We start from the raw sequence: 15,785 nt of genomic DNA on the forward strand, positions 1-15,785 counted from the left end.
AACAGAGTCTTTCAAAGAGCAAATGCTGTTATTTTGATCAATTCTAATTTATCAATTTTTCTTTTATGGATCATGCTTTTGGTATAAAGCATAACTTTCTCCCAACTCTATATCCTGAAATTTTTTCTCCTAAAAGTTATATAGATTTATGTTGTACAGTTAAATCCATGATATATTTTGAGTTATTTTTTTGTACAAGGTATGAGTTTAGGTCAAGGTTCATTTTTTTGACCACTAGATGTTTAATTGCTCCAGCAACGCTGGTTAAACAGGCTCTTTCTCCTACACTGACTTGCTTCTTGCATTTTTGTCAAGGATATTTGTGTGGGTCTATTTCTGAGTTCTCAGTTTGGTTCCATTGATATGTATGTCTATTCCTCCTTCCATACTACTTCCATTCTTCCATTCTTCTATGCTTCCATTCTCTTAATTATTGTAGCTATATAAAAAATCTTGAAATCAGAGAGACTGATTCTTTCCATGTTATCTTTCTTTTTCAAAATTGCTTTTGCTATTTCAGTGTCTTTGTATATCAATTTTAGAATAATCTTGTCTATATTTACAGAAAGTCTTGCTGGGATTTTGATAGGAATTAAGTAGAACTTGTATATCAATTTGGGAAGAACTGACATCTTTATTGAATTGAGTCTTCTAATCCATGAACATGCTATGTCTCTGTGGTCATTTAGAACTCCTTTGATTTTTTTTTCGTGTTGTGTAGTTTTCAGCATACAAGCCCTGTACATATTTTGATAGATATACAACTAAGTATTGTTTTTATTGAGAGGTTATAAATGTTATTTTAAATTGTAGTGTCTGCATCTTCACTGCTTGTGTATAGAATTATAATTAATTTTGTATGTTTATCTTGTAATTCTAAGACCTTGCTGAATTTGCTTATTCGTTATAGGAAGTCTATTTTTGTAGATTCTATGGGGTTTCTATTATAGGTAATAATGTCTTTTGCAAATAGGGACGGTTTTATTTCTTCCTTTATCAGTATGCCTTTTATTTCTTTTTCTAGCCTTACTGCAGTGGCTAGAACTTCTAGCAGGATATTGAATAAGAGCGGTGAGAGCAGTCTTTATTAAGTTGAGCAAATTTCCCTCTAATTTTTTTCTAAGAATTTTTACTATGAATAGGTACTGAATTTTGTTAAATGCTTTTTTGGTGACAATTAATATAATATGATTTTTCTTCTTTAGTCTGCTAATATGCATCCCACTGATTGATTTTTGATTTTTGAACAAATCTTGAATTCCTAAGATGGACCTTACTTGGTCATGGTGTATAATTCTTTTGCTATGGTGCTGAATTCTATTTGTTAATATTTTGTTAAGGATTTTTGCTATGTTTATGAGAGATAGTCTTTAGTTTTCCTTTTTTGCAATGCCTTTGGTTTTGGTATTAGGCTAGTAGTAGCTTCATAAAATAAACCAAGAAGTGTTCTTTCCTATTCTATTTTCTGGAAGAAATTGTTTATAGTTGGTGCTAATTCTTCTTTAAATATTTGGTAAAATTCTCCTGTGAGGCCATGTGGGAGATTTCTTTTTTGGGAGTTTTAAAATAATAAATTCAGTTTTCTTCATAGTTGGAGGGGAATTCAGATATTCAGTTCCATATTGTGTGGATTGTGGTAATTTGTGATTTTTTAAAGGAAATAATCTTTTTTTTCAGTTATCAAATATATGTGTGTAGTATTTCCTATTACCTTTTTGATGTCTGCGGGATCTTTAGGGGTATCCTCTTTGATTCCTGATATTAGCTATTTGTGCCTTTATTTCTTTGTCTTGCTTGAAATTTGTCAATTTTTATTGATCTTTTCGAGGGACAAATTATTTCACTGACTCTCTTTGTCATTTTTCTATTTTCAATTTCATCTCTTTACTATTTCCTTCCTTTTGCTTTGGGTTTATTTTGTTCTTTTTATAGTTCTTGCAGTAGGAGCTTATTGATTTAAGACTTTTGCTCTTAACATATGTGTTTATTTAGCTCTGTATACTTTCCTCCTGGCACTGCTTTAGTCGCATCTCACAAGTTTTATACACTGTTTTCATTTTTCATTCAATACATGTTTTTATTTTCTTTGAGACTTCATCATTGATTCGTGAATTGTTCATAAGCATGTTGTTTAACTTTTAAGTACTTGGGAGTTTTCTTGTTATCTTTGTGCATTGACTTCTAGTTTGATGCCACTGTGATAAGAGAATACACTTTATATGATTTAAATTATGTTAAATATGTTGAAGTTTGTTTCATGGCCAGGATATGGTCTATCTTGATAAACATGCTCCATGCATACTTGAAAAGAATGTGTATTCTGCTATTGTTGAGTGGAGTAAACTCCAACTGCAAATTAGATTTTATTGGTCAGTGGTGTTGAATTCTTTTACATCCTTATTGATTTCCTGTCTACTGATTTGATCAGTTGTGGATTTATCTATTTCCCCTTTCAGCTTTTGCTTCACATATTTTGTAGTTCTGTAGTTTTGTGCATACACATATAAGATCACTATATGTTCTCAGTGGGTTGACCTTACTATATAATGTCCCTGTCTGTCTCTGATACTTTTCTTTGCTCTGAAATCTACTTTATCTGATATTAATATAGTCACTTCTGCTTTATTGTTTTCATGATAAGTTGTCTTCCATCCTTTTATTTCAGCCTACCTACATTGTCATATTTGAAATGAGTTTCTTGTGGATTGCATATCATTGGGTAATATATTTTAATCCACTCTTCCAATCTCTGTCTTTTAATTGTTATATTTAGACCATTTACATTTAAATATAGTTATTGTTATCTTAGGATTTAAATCTGCCTTTTTTTTTTAGTTTATGTCTGCTGTTTTTTCCCTATTGTTTTCTTTTTCCTGCCTTCCTGCGGATAATGTGAATATTTGGGGGAGTTCCATTTTTTTTTATCTGTAGTGTTTTTGAGTATATGTCTTTGAATAGCTTTTTGAGTGGTTACTAGATACTACATTGCATATGCATAACTTGGAGTATAGAAATCTTATCTCCCTTTATGTCCCTTTACCGTCTCACATTTATAATTGTCAGTGTTATAATTTTTGCTTCAGCCATCAAGACATTTAGAAAACTCAAGAGGAGAAGGAAGTCCTTTTACATTTACCTGTACATTTGCTCAGCATGTTACTTCTTTCCTGATGTTCCTTCCTTAATTATTTTCTATCTGTTTAGAAAAATTCCTTTAGCCATTCTTTTAGTGTAGGTCTTCTAGTGAACAGTTCTCTTAGTTTTCCTTCTTCTCAGCATTTCTTGATTTCTCTTTTATTTTTGCTGGGTGTAGGATTATGGGTTGACAGTTCCTTTCTTCCAGTAATTGAAAACATTGTGCCACTTCTAGCCTCCTTAGTTTTTGGTTAGGAATCTGCAATTCAAATCGTTTTTCCTCATTAATAAGGTGTCATTTTTCTCTGGCTGCTTTCAAGAATTTTTCTTTTTCTTTAGTTTTTAAAAGTTAAATTTTGGTATATCTTGGCATGGATTTCTTTGGGTTTGTCCTGTTAGTGGTTTGCTCAGTTTTAGGTTTATGTCTGTTGCCAAGTTGGTAAATATGAGTACCTCTGAGTACTTTTTCAGCCTTGCCTGCTTTCTCCTACTCTTCCTGGGACTCTGATAACATGAATGTTAGATCTTGATTTCTAGTCCCACAGGTCTCTGAGGCGCTGTTCATTTTATTTCCAGTCTGTTTTCTCTTTGATGTTCAGGTTGGGTTGTTTCTATTGTTCTTTCTTTTCCAGTTCACAGACTCTTTCCTCTGTCCTCTCAATTATGCTGTTGAGCCTCTGAGCTTTTTATTTCCATTATTGTGTTTTTCCATTCCATTTCCCTTTGATTTTTCTTATTACCTTGTATTTCTTTCTCTCCTTCTCTGCCCCCCCACCATGCCTGAGAGTTTATATTTTCTTTCACTTGTTTCAGGTGTGTTTGTGTTTGTTGAACCATTTTTATCATGACTGCTGTAAAAATCTGTCAGAAAATCCTAACGTCACTGTTATCTCAGTGTTTCCATTTACTGATGATCTTTTCCAATCAATTTTAATCTTCCTGCTTCTTGGTGTGATGATTTATTTCTGATTAAAACACAGATATTCTTATATGCTATGAGACTCTAGATCTTATTTAAACCTTCTACTTTAGCTGACTTTTTGTGACTTTGCTCTAGCAGGGGTGAGACCTCATTACTGACAGATGGAAGTAGAAGTCTAGGTTACGCACTTGGACTCTACTGACACCAGAGGGGAGGAGCTTCTCATTCCTGCTGGGCAGGTGTAGGAGTTTCCTCTTCCCATGTATCCATCCTCCACTGACACTATGGTAAAGGTGGCCTCATTACTGCTGGGCATTGGTGAAAGTTCTGACTCTCCACTAGGCCTCCTTTGATACCCCATGGTAGGGAAGGGGAGTGGCACCTCATTTTTGTCTAGTGGGTGTAGGAGTCTAGGCCCTCCATATGGTCTTTGGTAATACCCTGAGGAGGGGGTCTCTATAGGCCCGTGGGGATGAAAGTCCTGACTTGGCACTTACCCATCTTTGCACTACCCAGTAGGGGGTTAGAGATGCCTCATTATAACCTCATAGGAGTGGAAGTCTAGACCCTTCACTCTGCTTCTGCTTATGTGGGTGGGAGTGAAGCCACTGTTTATCTGTAGTGTTCGGCTGGAGTAGTGTGGTTTTTGTCTCCTACTAGAAAAGAAATATTTTCCATTTTGATAGGCCATCCTTTTCCTGGTCTTTTGGTCATATAGTACAGGCTTTTATTGTCATTTTTTTCTTTTTTCTTGGCCTGTGCCATTGGTGTTTCTAGGTTGTTGGCTTCTTCAGCTCCAAGTCTTGAATATATGAGGCAAAAAGAAGCCCCAGGCCACTTCCCACTGTGTCACTTCTTGCCTCTGACATCCCTAGCTAGTCTGCCTTCTTTTTCCTACCTTTCAAAGTTATTTTATGCTTACTTTATATGTAACATCTAGGGTCTTTAGTTGTTTTTAGTGGGAAGAATAGGGAAAATGCATTTGCTTCATCTTCCAGGAAGTGAAAAAGTCTCTAGTTAGATTTTGATTTGCATAATCTTTCTCAAGAATTTTCATCTACAAGATCTTATGGTAGCTCACAGAGAAAAAAAAAAGTGACAATGGGGGAGAGGGTATATCTCAAATGGTAGAGCGCCTGCTTAGTTTGCACTAGGTCCTGGGTTCAGTCCCCAGTACCTCCACTGAAAAAGTAAAAAAAAAGTAAATAAACCTAATTACCTCCCCCCTGCAAAAAAAAAAAATTATAAAAAAAAAGTGACAATGAATATATATATGTTCATGTATAACTGAAAAATTGTGCTCTGCACTGGAATTTGACACAACATTGTAAAATGATTATAAATCAATAAAAAATGTTAAAAAAAGAATTTTCATCACTACCAGATGGGATGCCAGATGTGAGATTTATTACTCCATGACCAGTGATAATTTAAGAGATGTATATCATCTTGCTAATATGCTATTAATTAGTAATCCACTTATACCCTATTCATTCTGGCGTGAGAAAAGAACAATTTAAGTTCCAGTCCTGTAGTTATGTTCAGATGTTATATCCTTTAGCATGTTAATTCTGCAAGCTGTTACAGTACTAATTAACTAGTCTCTCCCTAGTCCAAACTGGATTGATGCCTAAAATGGTTTAGCAAAGGTGAGTTCTTTTCATTCTTTGCTTATTCTCATTCCACCCTGTCATCATGTGATACTATGTGTGTCAAGTCAGTCAGATAAAAGATACAGAAAACAGAGAAAAGGCAGCCATAAGGAAATGAGTTTTAAGAGCAAAAAATATAAATTGGATGATGTTAAATATATAGTGAGATCATTTGTTAAGAATGGTCTTGCTTTCTGCTTTCCTAATTTTTCATATTTCCATGTATACCTTTATTAGATACTTTTGGGGAGTATCTACCGTAGGCAAAATTTTCCCTTCTCTGGGGACTGCCTCTAGATCCACAAGGGTAGGGCTTCAGTCAGCCATATTTACAACTATTTGACTTCTGCCCATTGGAGTGGCTGCCAGTCAGACTATCCTTCCCTATAATTTGGAATTGGGAATGAGAGATAATGAGTTAGTCTTTTAAGTGAAGCTGCTATAGGGTACAGATTTGTGAGTTAAGTAAGGGGTGTGAAAACTTCTCTGTAGAGAGAGAAAAGCACAGACTGAAGATGGACAGCTTCCCATGCCCAGTTCCAGGCCTTTCCTGAATCCTGCCTGAATTCCTTCTCTCTCTTGTTTCCATGAATAGCCTTGTATTTCCTTACAATTCTTCCCCTCACTGTACCTTATGCTTTTTGATTAAGCTAGCTTGAATTATTTTGCTATATGTAACCACAGAGTTCTTAATCAATAAAGACTACCATTTATTTACACCCTCAGGTTCAGGCCAGTCCACAATGAGTGCATGTCTAGGTTCAAAATATATAAGAAATCTCTTTGTGAAGATAATAACTAAAACTCAAGCTGCATCCTAACTGTCCCCTCTCAGACCCCTTGCTTATATCCAGATTCTCAACTTCTCAGCCTCTTTGCCTGATGGGGAGCGTAGGTCCATTGTATTTTGCTGTTAATTTCCTGATTTTTGATTTTGCTGATACTATCATACTCAGACCCTTGTTTGCCTGGCCTACGCTGTCTATTTGCTTCTCTCATATTAGCTGACTCACTAGATTCAGTTTCTGTTAGCATTGCCTTCCCCAGCATGAGAGCTACCCCATCCTACTAGAAACTGCTACCAGTTGCCTATTTTTGTGATTTTTATTGACTTTGATGATTATACAATAAAGAAATATGCATTAATAAAAATTTAGGGAAAAAAGCATGAAGAGGAATATCATACTGTCAATACTTTAACTATCCAGAGATAATCATTATTGGGAATATGTGCTTCCAAAGTTTTTTCTAGATATATATGTGTTTGAGTGTGTATAATATGCACACATTAAATGTAGATACATAATCTATAAATGCAGCCATACCAAATCAAACTGTTCTGCAGCTTTTATTCACTAACACGTTGTGAACATCATTTCATGTTAGTTAATACACACTTATAATATTTAATAACGACATAATCTTTCACTTTAGGATGTACCATAATTTATTTAAGCAGTCTTCTATTGTTGGACATTTAGATTCATTTTTAGTTTTCTTTGGCTCTTTTAATTTTTGAAAAAATATTCAATTTTTTAAAATTTATTTTTTTCTTTTTTCTTTTCATTTTGGGGGGAGATAATTAGGTTTACTTATTTAGTTATTTTAATGGAGGTATTGGGGATTGAACCTAGGACCTTGTGCAAACTAAGCACGCACTCACTCTACCACTAAGCTATACCCTCCCCTCTCTTTGACTCTTATAAGCATTACTGAAATGAGTATCACTACAGAAATCTTCTAGCCCTTTCCTAGGTTTTTTCCCCTTAGGATCAGTTTCTAAAAGTAGAGTTCAGTCAAAACAAATGTGGATATTAGGGAGTTTTCATTTATATTGTTAGATTGCCTTCTAGACACTGTACCTATTTATATTTCAACAATCAGTGAATAAATTCTTCTATTAAGAGACAAAAATGAAGAGAATTTCATTATTGTTTTAATTTGCACTGCTTGGATTCAAGTGAGATTGAACATTTTTAAATGATCATTGGCCATGTTGGTTTTTTTTTTTCTTTTTGAATTTCTGGTTCATAGCCTTTGCCCATTTTCCTATTAAAATATTCATAATTTTGTTATTGATTTGTAGGCAGTTTTTGAATATTAAGTATATTGCTCCTCTGCTTTTCATTTATATTATGAAGAGAAATGTCAAAGCATACTGATGAAAGAATGCAGCCAAAATGTCTAGTTAGGGTCGAATCCAATTCTGCCACCTATTGCCTGCATGACCTTGGACAAGTTGCTTAACCTGTTTCTACCTCAGTTTCCTTATGTGTAGAATGTAACGTGTGTATAAACACAGAATGCTGTGCAGCACATGGAAAGTACTTTATCAAAATCTGTTGATAATATTAGTATTATATTTATTATTTTCAGCTTGTCATTGTCTTACTTTTATTTACATGAGTTTCCTTTTGGCCTTAGTGATGGTTCTGTTTTTTTAATCTTTAAAAGAAATCTGGCCTTATCCTTTCTGCTTTCCTCTTAATATCTATAAGCTGAAGTAGCTCAGGTTAGTTATTTTTAATTCTGGTTGCCTCCTAGGACTATAAGGTTTAAACACACCTGAGAAATTTCAAGTCAGGCCATGGTCATACTTTATTAATGCATACTTTATTCACAGATCCAAATGAATAAGTGGTTTCATGCAAATAAACAATCAAGTAAGGCCTGACAGCCTACCCCTTCACATATCCATTGTTTTATTATGGCTTTAGGCCTTTGTCCCTTTGTCAAATGTGGTGTAGCTGCCAAGGTTTTTAAGAGCCTGTGTTTGTTTCTTAGGATAATGAATTAATAAGCCCCCTGTTTCCTTATAAAAGAGTGTATGTATTAAATAGCTAAGAATGACAAAATTGTATTGACTTACTGATGTTGGATTTGAAAGTTGATTCTTGGATTGAATATCTGTTTCATCTGAGTGGTTTGCACATTTTTAGTGCTTTTCATGATGGGGAGCAAATACTGCAGTATTTCTTGAGTTTGGGCTATTTCTTTATCCCTGTAGATCCTTTTTTCATCATCTGTCCAATTTATGCCAGCCTTCTTGCTTTGGAAAGATGTACATTCTTTCATATTACTGTTTAAGTTGTGATGCAGATCTGGGGAGCAACCATAAAAATATGTGTAGATACATAAGCTGAACTGGTTAAACAATTACTTACTGAGCATTATGTGCCAAAAATTCTGTCTAAAAATTCTTATCCATCTGAAGCTTATACTTTAATTACAGGGCAGAAAATAAGCAAATAAACAAGTAAGATATATATATATATCAGACAGTAAAATTTACAGGAGAAAGTAAAGCTGGGGAGGGGAATAGGGAATTCTCGGGGGGAGGGGTTGATTTTTGTTTTTAAAAAGGTGTTCAGAGAAGGCCTCCCCGTGAAGCTGCCGTGTCAGAGGAGTTAGGGAACAAGTCAAGCAGCTGTCACAGGGAAGAGCTCTGCAGGCAAGGGGAATAGTTAGTGCAAAGGCCCTGAGCTAGGAGCGTGCTACTGTGTCCAAGGAACACCAAGGTGGGACAAGTGGCTAAAGCAGAATGTACAAGGGGAAAGATATAATGTGAATTCAGAAAGGTAACTTGTACTTAGTTCACATAAGGCCTCACAGGCCATTTAAGGGCTTTGATTTTTACTGAGTGAGAAATAGGGAGCCACTGGAAGGCTTTGAGAAGAGTGTCACATTTGAGATTTGCTTTAACAGGATCATGCTGGTTGCTGAGTTGAGAACAGACTGAACATGGGCAAGGATAAACAAGCAGGGAGAGCTCTTGGAAGGCTACTGAAACAATGCAGGAGAGAGGATGGCAGCTTGGACCAGGGTGATGGCAGTGGCCGGAAGGGTGAGAAGTAGGGAAGGAGAGAAGTATCCTGAGTATATTTGGGGATTTTCAAATGAATTAGACATGGAGAGAGAGAAGAGAGAAATCAGTGGTGTCTCCAAAGCTTATGTGTGAGGAAATACAAGGATGGAGATGTAGGGAAAACTATGGGAAGAGCATGTTAGAAACACCTTTATTAGATGATATGAAGGAATTATTGTGTATTTTGCTAATTGTGATAGCATATAATAACATTAAAATGTTTAACAAACAATTTTAAAAAATAAAGTTCATTTTAAAAGTGTTTATTCCACTTAACACCCATTAGGCTGGCTTCTGTCAAAAACCAGAAAATAATAGGCAAGGATGTGGAGAGATTAAAACCCTTGTGCACTGTTGGCTGGAATGTAAAATGGTGCAGTCTAAATGGAAAACAGTATGGTGGTTCCTCAAAAAATAGAAAACAGGATTATTATATGATCTAGCAATTCCACTCCTGGGTATATGCCCAGGAGAACAGAAAGCAGAGGCTTGAAGAGTTATTTGTATACCCATATTCATAGCAGCATTATTCACAATAGCCGAAAGGTGGAAGCAACTAAAGTGCCCATGACAGATGAATGGCTAAGCAAAATGTGGTCTAAACATACAATGGATTATCATTTAGCCTTAAAAAGGAAGGAAATTCTGACACCTGCTACAACATAGATGAATCTTGAAGATATTATGCTAAGTGAAACAAACTAGTCACAAAAAAGACAAATACTGCATTTTTCTTCTAAATATTTGATTCCACTTGAATGAGATACCTAGAATAGTCAAAGTCGAAGTAGGGTAGCTGCCAGGGGCTGGGAGGAGGCAGGAATGGGCAGTTGTTGAATGGGTATGGTGTTTCAGTTCTGCCAGACGAAGAGTTCTGAAGCCTGTGTGCACCACAATGTGAATGCACTTAACACTGCTGAGCTTTACACTTAAAACAGTTGAGATAGTCATGTGTATAAAATACATCATGTGTATTTTAACACAATTAAAAAAATTTAATATACATAGGTGTGGAGGGAAAGAACCCTGAGTATAGCCTGAAGGAAGCTTGGTAGATTTTAAAGGATGTCGTAGTGTTACTTATAATTATGATGCCAAATTGATACGTAAACAGCATAATAAAAAGTAGAATACACTCAGAATAAAATAAACGATTCCAGTAAGCAATTTCAGCTCACCAGAATTTGTTACTGTTCCACTGTCAAATGGTTCACAGAAAAATCAAGGAAATGTCTTCTCTCTCAAGGCAACATAATTAGTTCAACAGGGGAGGAGATTTTTACAAGCCTTGCTTAAAAATCATATTTCAGAATCACAAAGAGAATGAAAGCTCACAATGGAAAAATTCTTGTTAGTTTGTTTTCTTTTCAAGATGGGGAAATGAGAAAGGGACTAGTCTCTTTCAAACAGTGTTTTGAATACACTAATCAGAATGGCAGAAGATGGTAATAAATTATATAATCTCTGTATATTTAAGAATGAATTTTGTTGACATTTAAAAAACAAGAAATATGCTTTGTAAAAAGATATTTATCTAGTTAGAGATATACACTGAACTATTTATGGGCAAAACAATTTGATTTGCTGAATTTTTTTTAAACTACATTTTATTATTTTGGTGGAGGGAGGTGATTTATCTGTTTATTGTTATTTTTTAAATATGCTTTTATTGAAATACAGTCAGTTTACAATGTGTCAATTTCTGGTGTACAGCACAAATACTTCATATAGGACCATACATATATTTGTTTTCATATTCTTTTTCACCATAAGTTACTACAAGATACTGAATATTGTTCCCTGTGCTATACAGTATAAACTTGTTGTTTATATATTAGTTAGTATCTGCATGATTTGCTGACTTTTGAAATACTTTCACACACAAAAAATGGTGGGAATATAGATGAAACAAGAATAGCAGGATGCCGATAGCTATTAAGGGTGGACACCTGTGGTTCATTATTCTATTCTCTCTACTTTTGTTTATACTTGAAATTTCCACAATAATGCCTTTTTAAAAAAGGAATTGTCCATTACTAAAAGGAAAGGAAACAGATGACTAAAGCACTCACTGTATTAAGCTGGACTTAAGAGATGATAAATGAGGTTATGTATGATTACAATATCTGGCAATGCTGGCAAGTAAAATGATTTTTTTACTACAGTCTCTTGAGAAGCCATTCTTAGCCATTCAGGAAATATTCACTGAATGATTATTATGTGTCTATTATTTTGTTTGGTTTGGTAAATAGGTATGAAAAATATAGTCCTTGCCTTTAATATGCCAACAGTTGGGACTAGAGAGGGAAAAGTAAAGCATCAATTAGAATATATATCTCTAGAGATAAGGCAAGGTGCTTACTAGAGTGTTGCAGAAGAGGGACTTCTAGCCATGCTTAGAGCTGGATAAGGAAAACTTCCTAATTCCTAATTAATCTGAGTCTTGATGAATAAGAAAAGTCAGCTAAGTTAAAAAAGAGACAGTAATCAAGGTACTGGGACTAACATGGCACATTCAGGAAATCACAGGATGGTTTAGAATGACTAGAATATCAGGTAGATGTGAGTAAGTGGTTCAAAACTAGAGACCTTGTTTGTAATAATAGCACTTTTGAGAAATTTTCTGAAATAGGAATAATTTGTGACTGGTAGATGCTTATGTTTTAAAAATTGAATTGTTAGGGGGCCACTGAAGATTTTAAGTGTGGAAATGATATAATTAGATCTGCATTTTTGAAATATCACATGGCAGCCAGGAGGATGACAGGTTGAAGAAAAGTGAGACTGGAGGCAGGGAGCCAAGTTAGGAGGCTAACGCAGTAAGTCAAGGGAGGCAGAAAGGGAGTCTGAACTAGAGGGAAAGTGGTATGATGAGGAAAAGCAGATTCAAGAGAATCTTTGAGAGTAGAATGGATAGAGCTTCTCCTTATTGGAGACCAATGAGATGTAAAAGATTAGGGTATGTCTTGGGCTGTTTAGCTCACTGGAGGATGGCAGTATTATTGACTGAGACACAGAATGCAGGAGAAAGATCTGCAATGGGCAAGCTGAATTAGAAGTATCTGTGAGGAAAAACATGACATATCCAGTAGGCAGATGAATATGGAACTCAGAAGAGATGCCTAGACTGATGATTAGAAAATATGATGATCGTCAGTTGTTTGCTGAAGCTGCAGGGATAGCTGAGAGTGCTCAGAAATGAAGTATGTGGTGAGAAGAGGAGGGACTGAAGGATGGAATGCTGGGGAGTGGCCCAGTTCAGGCAGAGGAAGAGAAGCCCATGTAGGACACCAGGCACACACGGCCAGAGAAGCAGGACTAAAATAAGGAGACAGAAGTTCCACAGATATGTCTGGTGAGTTGCTCAGTGAATCAAGGGGGAGTGTGAAGGCACTGGGAATACCCAACAGTAGAGAAGTCAAGTATGGTAAGAACTTTGGAAATAACAACTTCACTGCTATGGTGAGAGCAGAAGCCAGACTGTAGTAGGTGTACAAGTATGCAGGTGAGGAAGTGAAGGTAATGAATACTGATCTTACTTTGATGGAGGTGAGAGAGAGGGTAGGAATTAGAATTACATCACGGAGAAAACTGACAGGCAAGGGATCTAGAGCACCACCGATAGTTCAGAGTACTTTTGGACTTCGTTAAAAAAATTCAGTATTCCCCCAGAGAGAGAGGATGGTATAAGGAACTCCCTCTTAAACTCATCACTCAGCTTCAGTAATTTGATCTTTTTTGCTGTAATGGTTGATCAATATTTAAAATCCACCTACAACACTGGAAAAAAATGGTTAGAGGTAGTTTACAAATAAGCTGTGCAAGTGAAGCGTGTTCCAAAATAAGAGAAATGATGCCTAATGATGCCTGAAATGCCATGACTCACTTCTGGGTGCTTGTGGTATGGCTAAATCGAAGATTGGATACTGCAGGAGCATTGTGTTTGTGTTCACCAAATTCACAGAAGAAATGACTTGCATACAAAATTATCTGCCAGGATTTATTATGAATTTTCTCCTCCCTGACTGGCCTCAGTCAGCTGAATCTGTGTCTGTACTGTATCTCATCAACAAACTCAAACTCTCCCAGAACTGAAGGGGTCTGACTGGCCCTGTCATTAATCTTGGACAGATCCAGCTCATTACCACTTGAATAGTTCAATAATGAGAAGGGACAGACTTCCTTCTGCAAGAAACTGAGTGATAATGAAGATAGGACATTTTTGAGGAAAATTCATAGCACTAAATGTATATATTATAAAGAAAGGGGCAACACCAACAAATAAGAAAAGACAACTCCATCTGAAATAATTTAGTTCAGTAAAAAAATGTAGAATTTTTATTAGTATATCATCAAGATTCACCAGGACATATGTTTATAATATAATCAAGAAACCATGAGAATCTCAGCTCAGGAAAAATTGTATAAGGTTGAGAAATACAATTTTAAATTAAGCAGTGGGGGACACTGAAGAACAAATCTCGCCTTTGCAGCAAAATTCTATAAATACTACCTGTCTCCAGTTTCTCTCCTCCTACTCAAAAACACTTTAATTAGACTTGTACCTCTATCATTCTCCTGAAATTTCTCTGATCAGGATCTGCCCTAAATAAAACCTCCATGTTGTAAAATCCAGTAATAAATCCATCTCACTTGACAGCAGAAGCATTAGACTTGGTTGACTATTCCCTCCTCTTTGATAACACTTTCTCACTTAGCTTCCAGGACAACACATTCTCTTAGTTTTCCTCCTACCCCAGAGGGTGCTCCTCAGTCTTCTTTTGTTGGATTCTTACTCTTTTCCTGATTCATCATTGCTGAAATTCCCAAGGACTTGCTCCTTAACCCTCTTCTGTATCTACACTCACTTAAATCTTATCTGGCTTCGTACTTTAAAATACTATCTTTATGCTGAAAATCCCCAAATATATGTTTAGCTTGGATCTCTTCCTGGAACTCCAGACTCATATATGCAACCGTCTGTTCAATATCTCCACTTCAGTGTCTGGAAGGCACTTCAAAAATAAGATATCTAAACTGGATTGCTGCTCTCTTGTCAGTCTCTGCCATTTGGCAGATGATAACTGAATCCAGCAAGTTGCTGGCCCAATACCCTGGAGTTTCAACAGTTGTAAATACCTGTGGAACCATCCTTACCATAAACAAGATCTAGGAAAGACCATCCGTAAAAGATTCCTGGTTCTCCTTTACAGTCCTTTCTCTCCTTCCTCCCCTACTCTGTCCCTTCCTGCTCCGGGAAACCTTTGTCTACTTTTTGTCTGTATAGATTAGCTTGCATTTTGTATCGGTGTGATTTCATATAGCATTTACTGTTCTGTGTCTGGCTTCTTTAACTCAGCACAGTGATTTTGAAATTCACCCACGTTGTGTGTGTCAGTTCTTTACTTTTTTATTCTATGATATGGGAAGGGCATAAATAATAAGTAATGGGAATAAGGCAATAGATTTATTTCAAGGCTGTATTAAACTGAAATAATTTTCCTCTATATTCAACTCATATAGAAATTAAATAAGGCAAATATTTTTTAGAGTCAGGAATAAAATGGCTGTCTGTCCTCTGCTTACAAAAACAGTTCCCATAATCCAGATTTCATAGGATTTATTAATGTTGATATAGTGAAAGCCACCTTTGTATTTATTATAATCCTAAACAAACAAACAAACAATAAAACCTTCTGTTGGTATCCTCCTCTTCTCAGTCCAATTAGGAGTTTGTTTGCACTTGGGACACTTCAAAGATGTCACTTTGAAACAGTTTCCATACAAATCAGTGCTCTTGGGCTGAAATGTTTCCTGGATTGGCCTCTCATTGGTTTCTAAAAAATATCTTTGTTGGTCTTTGCTAAGCCTCTGAATCATACTTTGGGAGCTGAAAGAAATTGGGTATTTCTGATTTCATTGTCAACAATGAATTATCTAATCAACAGTAATGTAATGCCATGTTATATCTGTGTATTACATCTCACAGTATGCAAAGTATTGTTACAGATACTACCTTGGGGCCTTCACCCATCCTGTGATTCAGGCAGGATGGCAGTGTTATTCCCATCTTACATCAGAGAGGGAATATTAGGAAATCAGAGAGGTTAAGCTATTGTTCAAGATAACATAGCTGTAAGAGGGAGGGGCAGTTCTAGAACACATATCCTCTAACTTCAGTACTTTTTCTGTTACTTTCTCTTATGTTGAT

The 15,785-nt window shown here is 35.8% G+C and overlaps 1 protein-coding gene across 18 annotated transcripts in view; it reads right to left on the reverse strand.

Annotated features, from left to right (window-relative positions):
• The window catches only part of AGBL3 (AGBL carboxypeptidase 3), a 94,315-nt gene that overhangs the window by 4,549 nt on the left and 73,981 nt on the right, over positions 1-15,785 (reverse strand). For 17 of the 18 annotated variants that reach the window (XM_072964419.1, XM_072964404.1, XM_072964402.1 and 14 more), the window contains 2 exons: positions 15,268-15,464; positions 8,579-8,810 (listed from right to left, as the gene is read on the reverse strand). In XM_072964419.1, coding sequence (XP_072820520.1) covers positions 8,579-8,810; positions 15,268-15,464 — 429 coding nt within the window. The remainder of the gene's footprint in view (positions 1-8,578; positions 8,811-15,267; positions 15,465-15,785) is intronic. The other variant, XM_072964409.1, reaches the window with a different exon arrangement.

The sequence above is a fragment of the Vicugna pacos genome, chromosome 7, assembly GCF_048564905.1.
Source record: "Vicugna pacos chromosome 7, VicPac4, whole genome shotgun sequence".
In the NCBI taxonomy this organism is placed as follows: Eukaryota; Metazoa; Chordata; class Mammalia; order Artiodactyla; family Camelidae; genus Vicugna; species Vicugna pacos.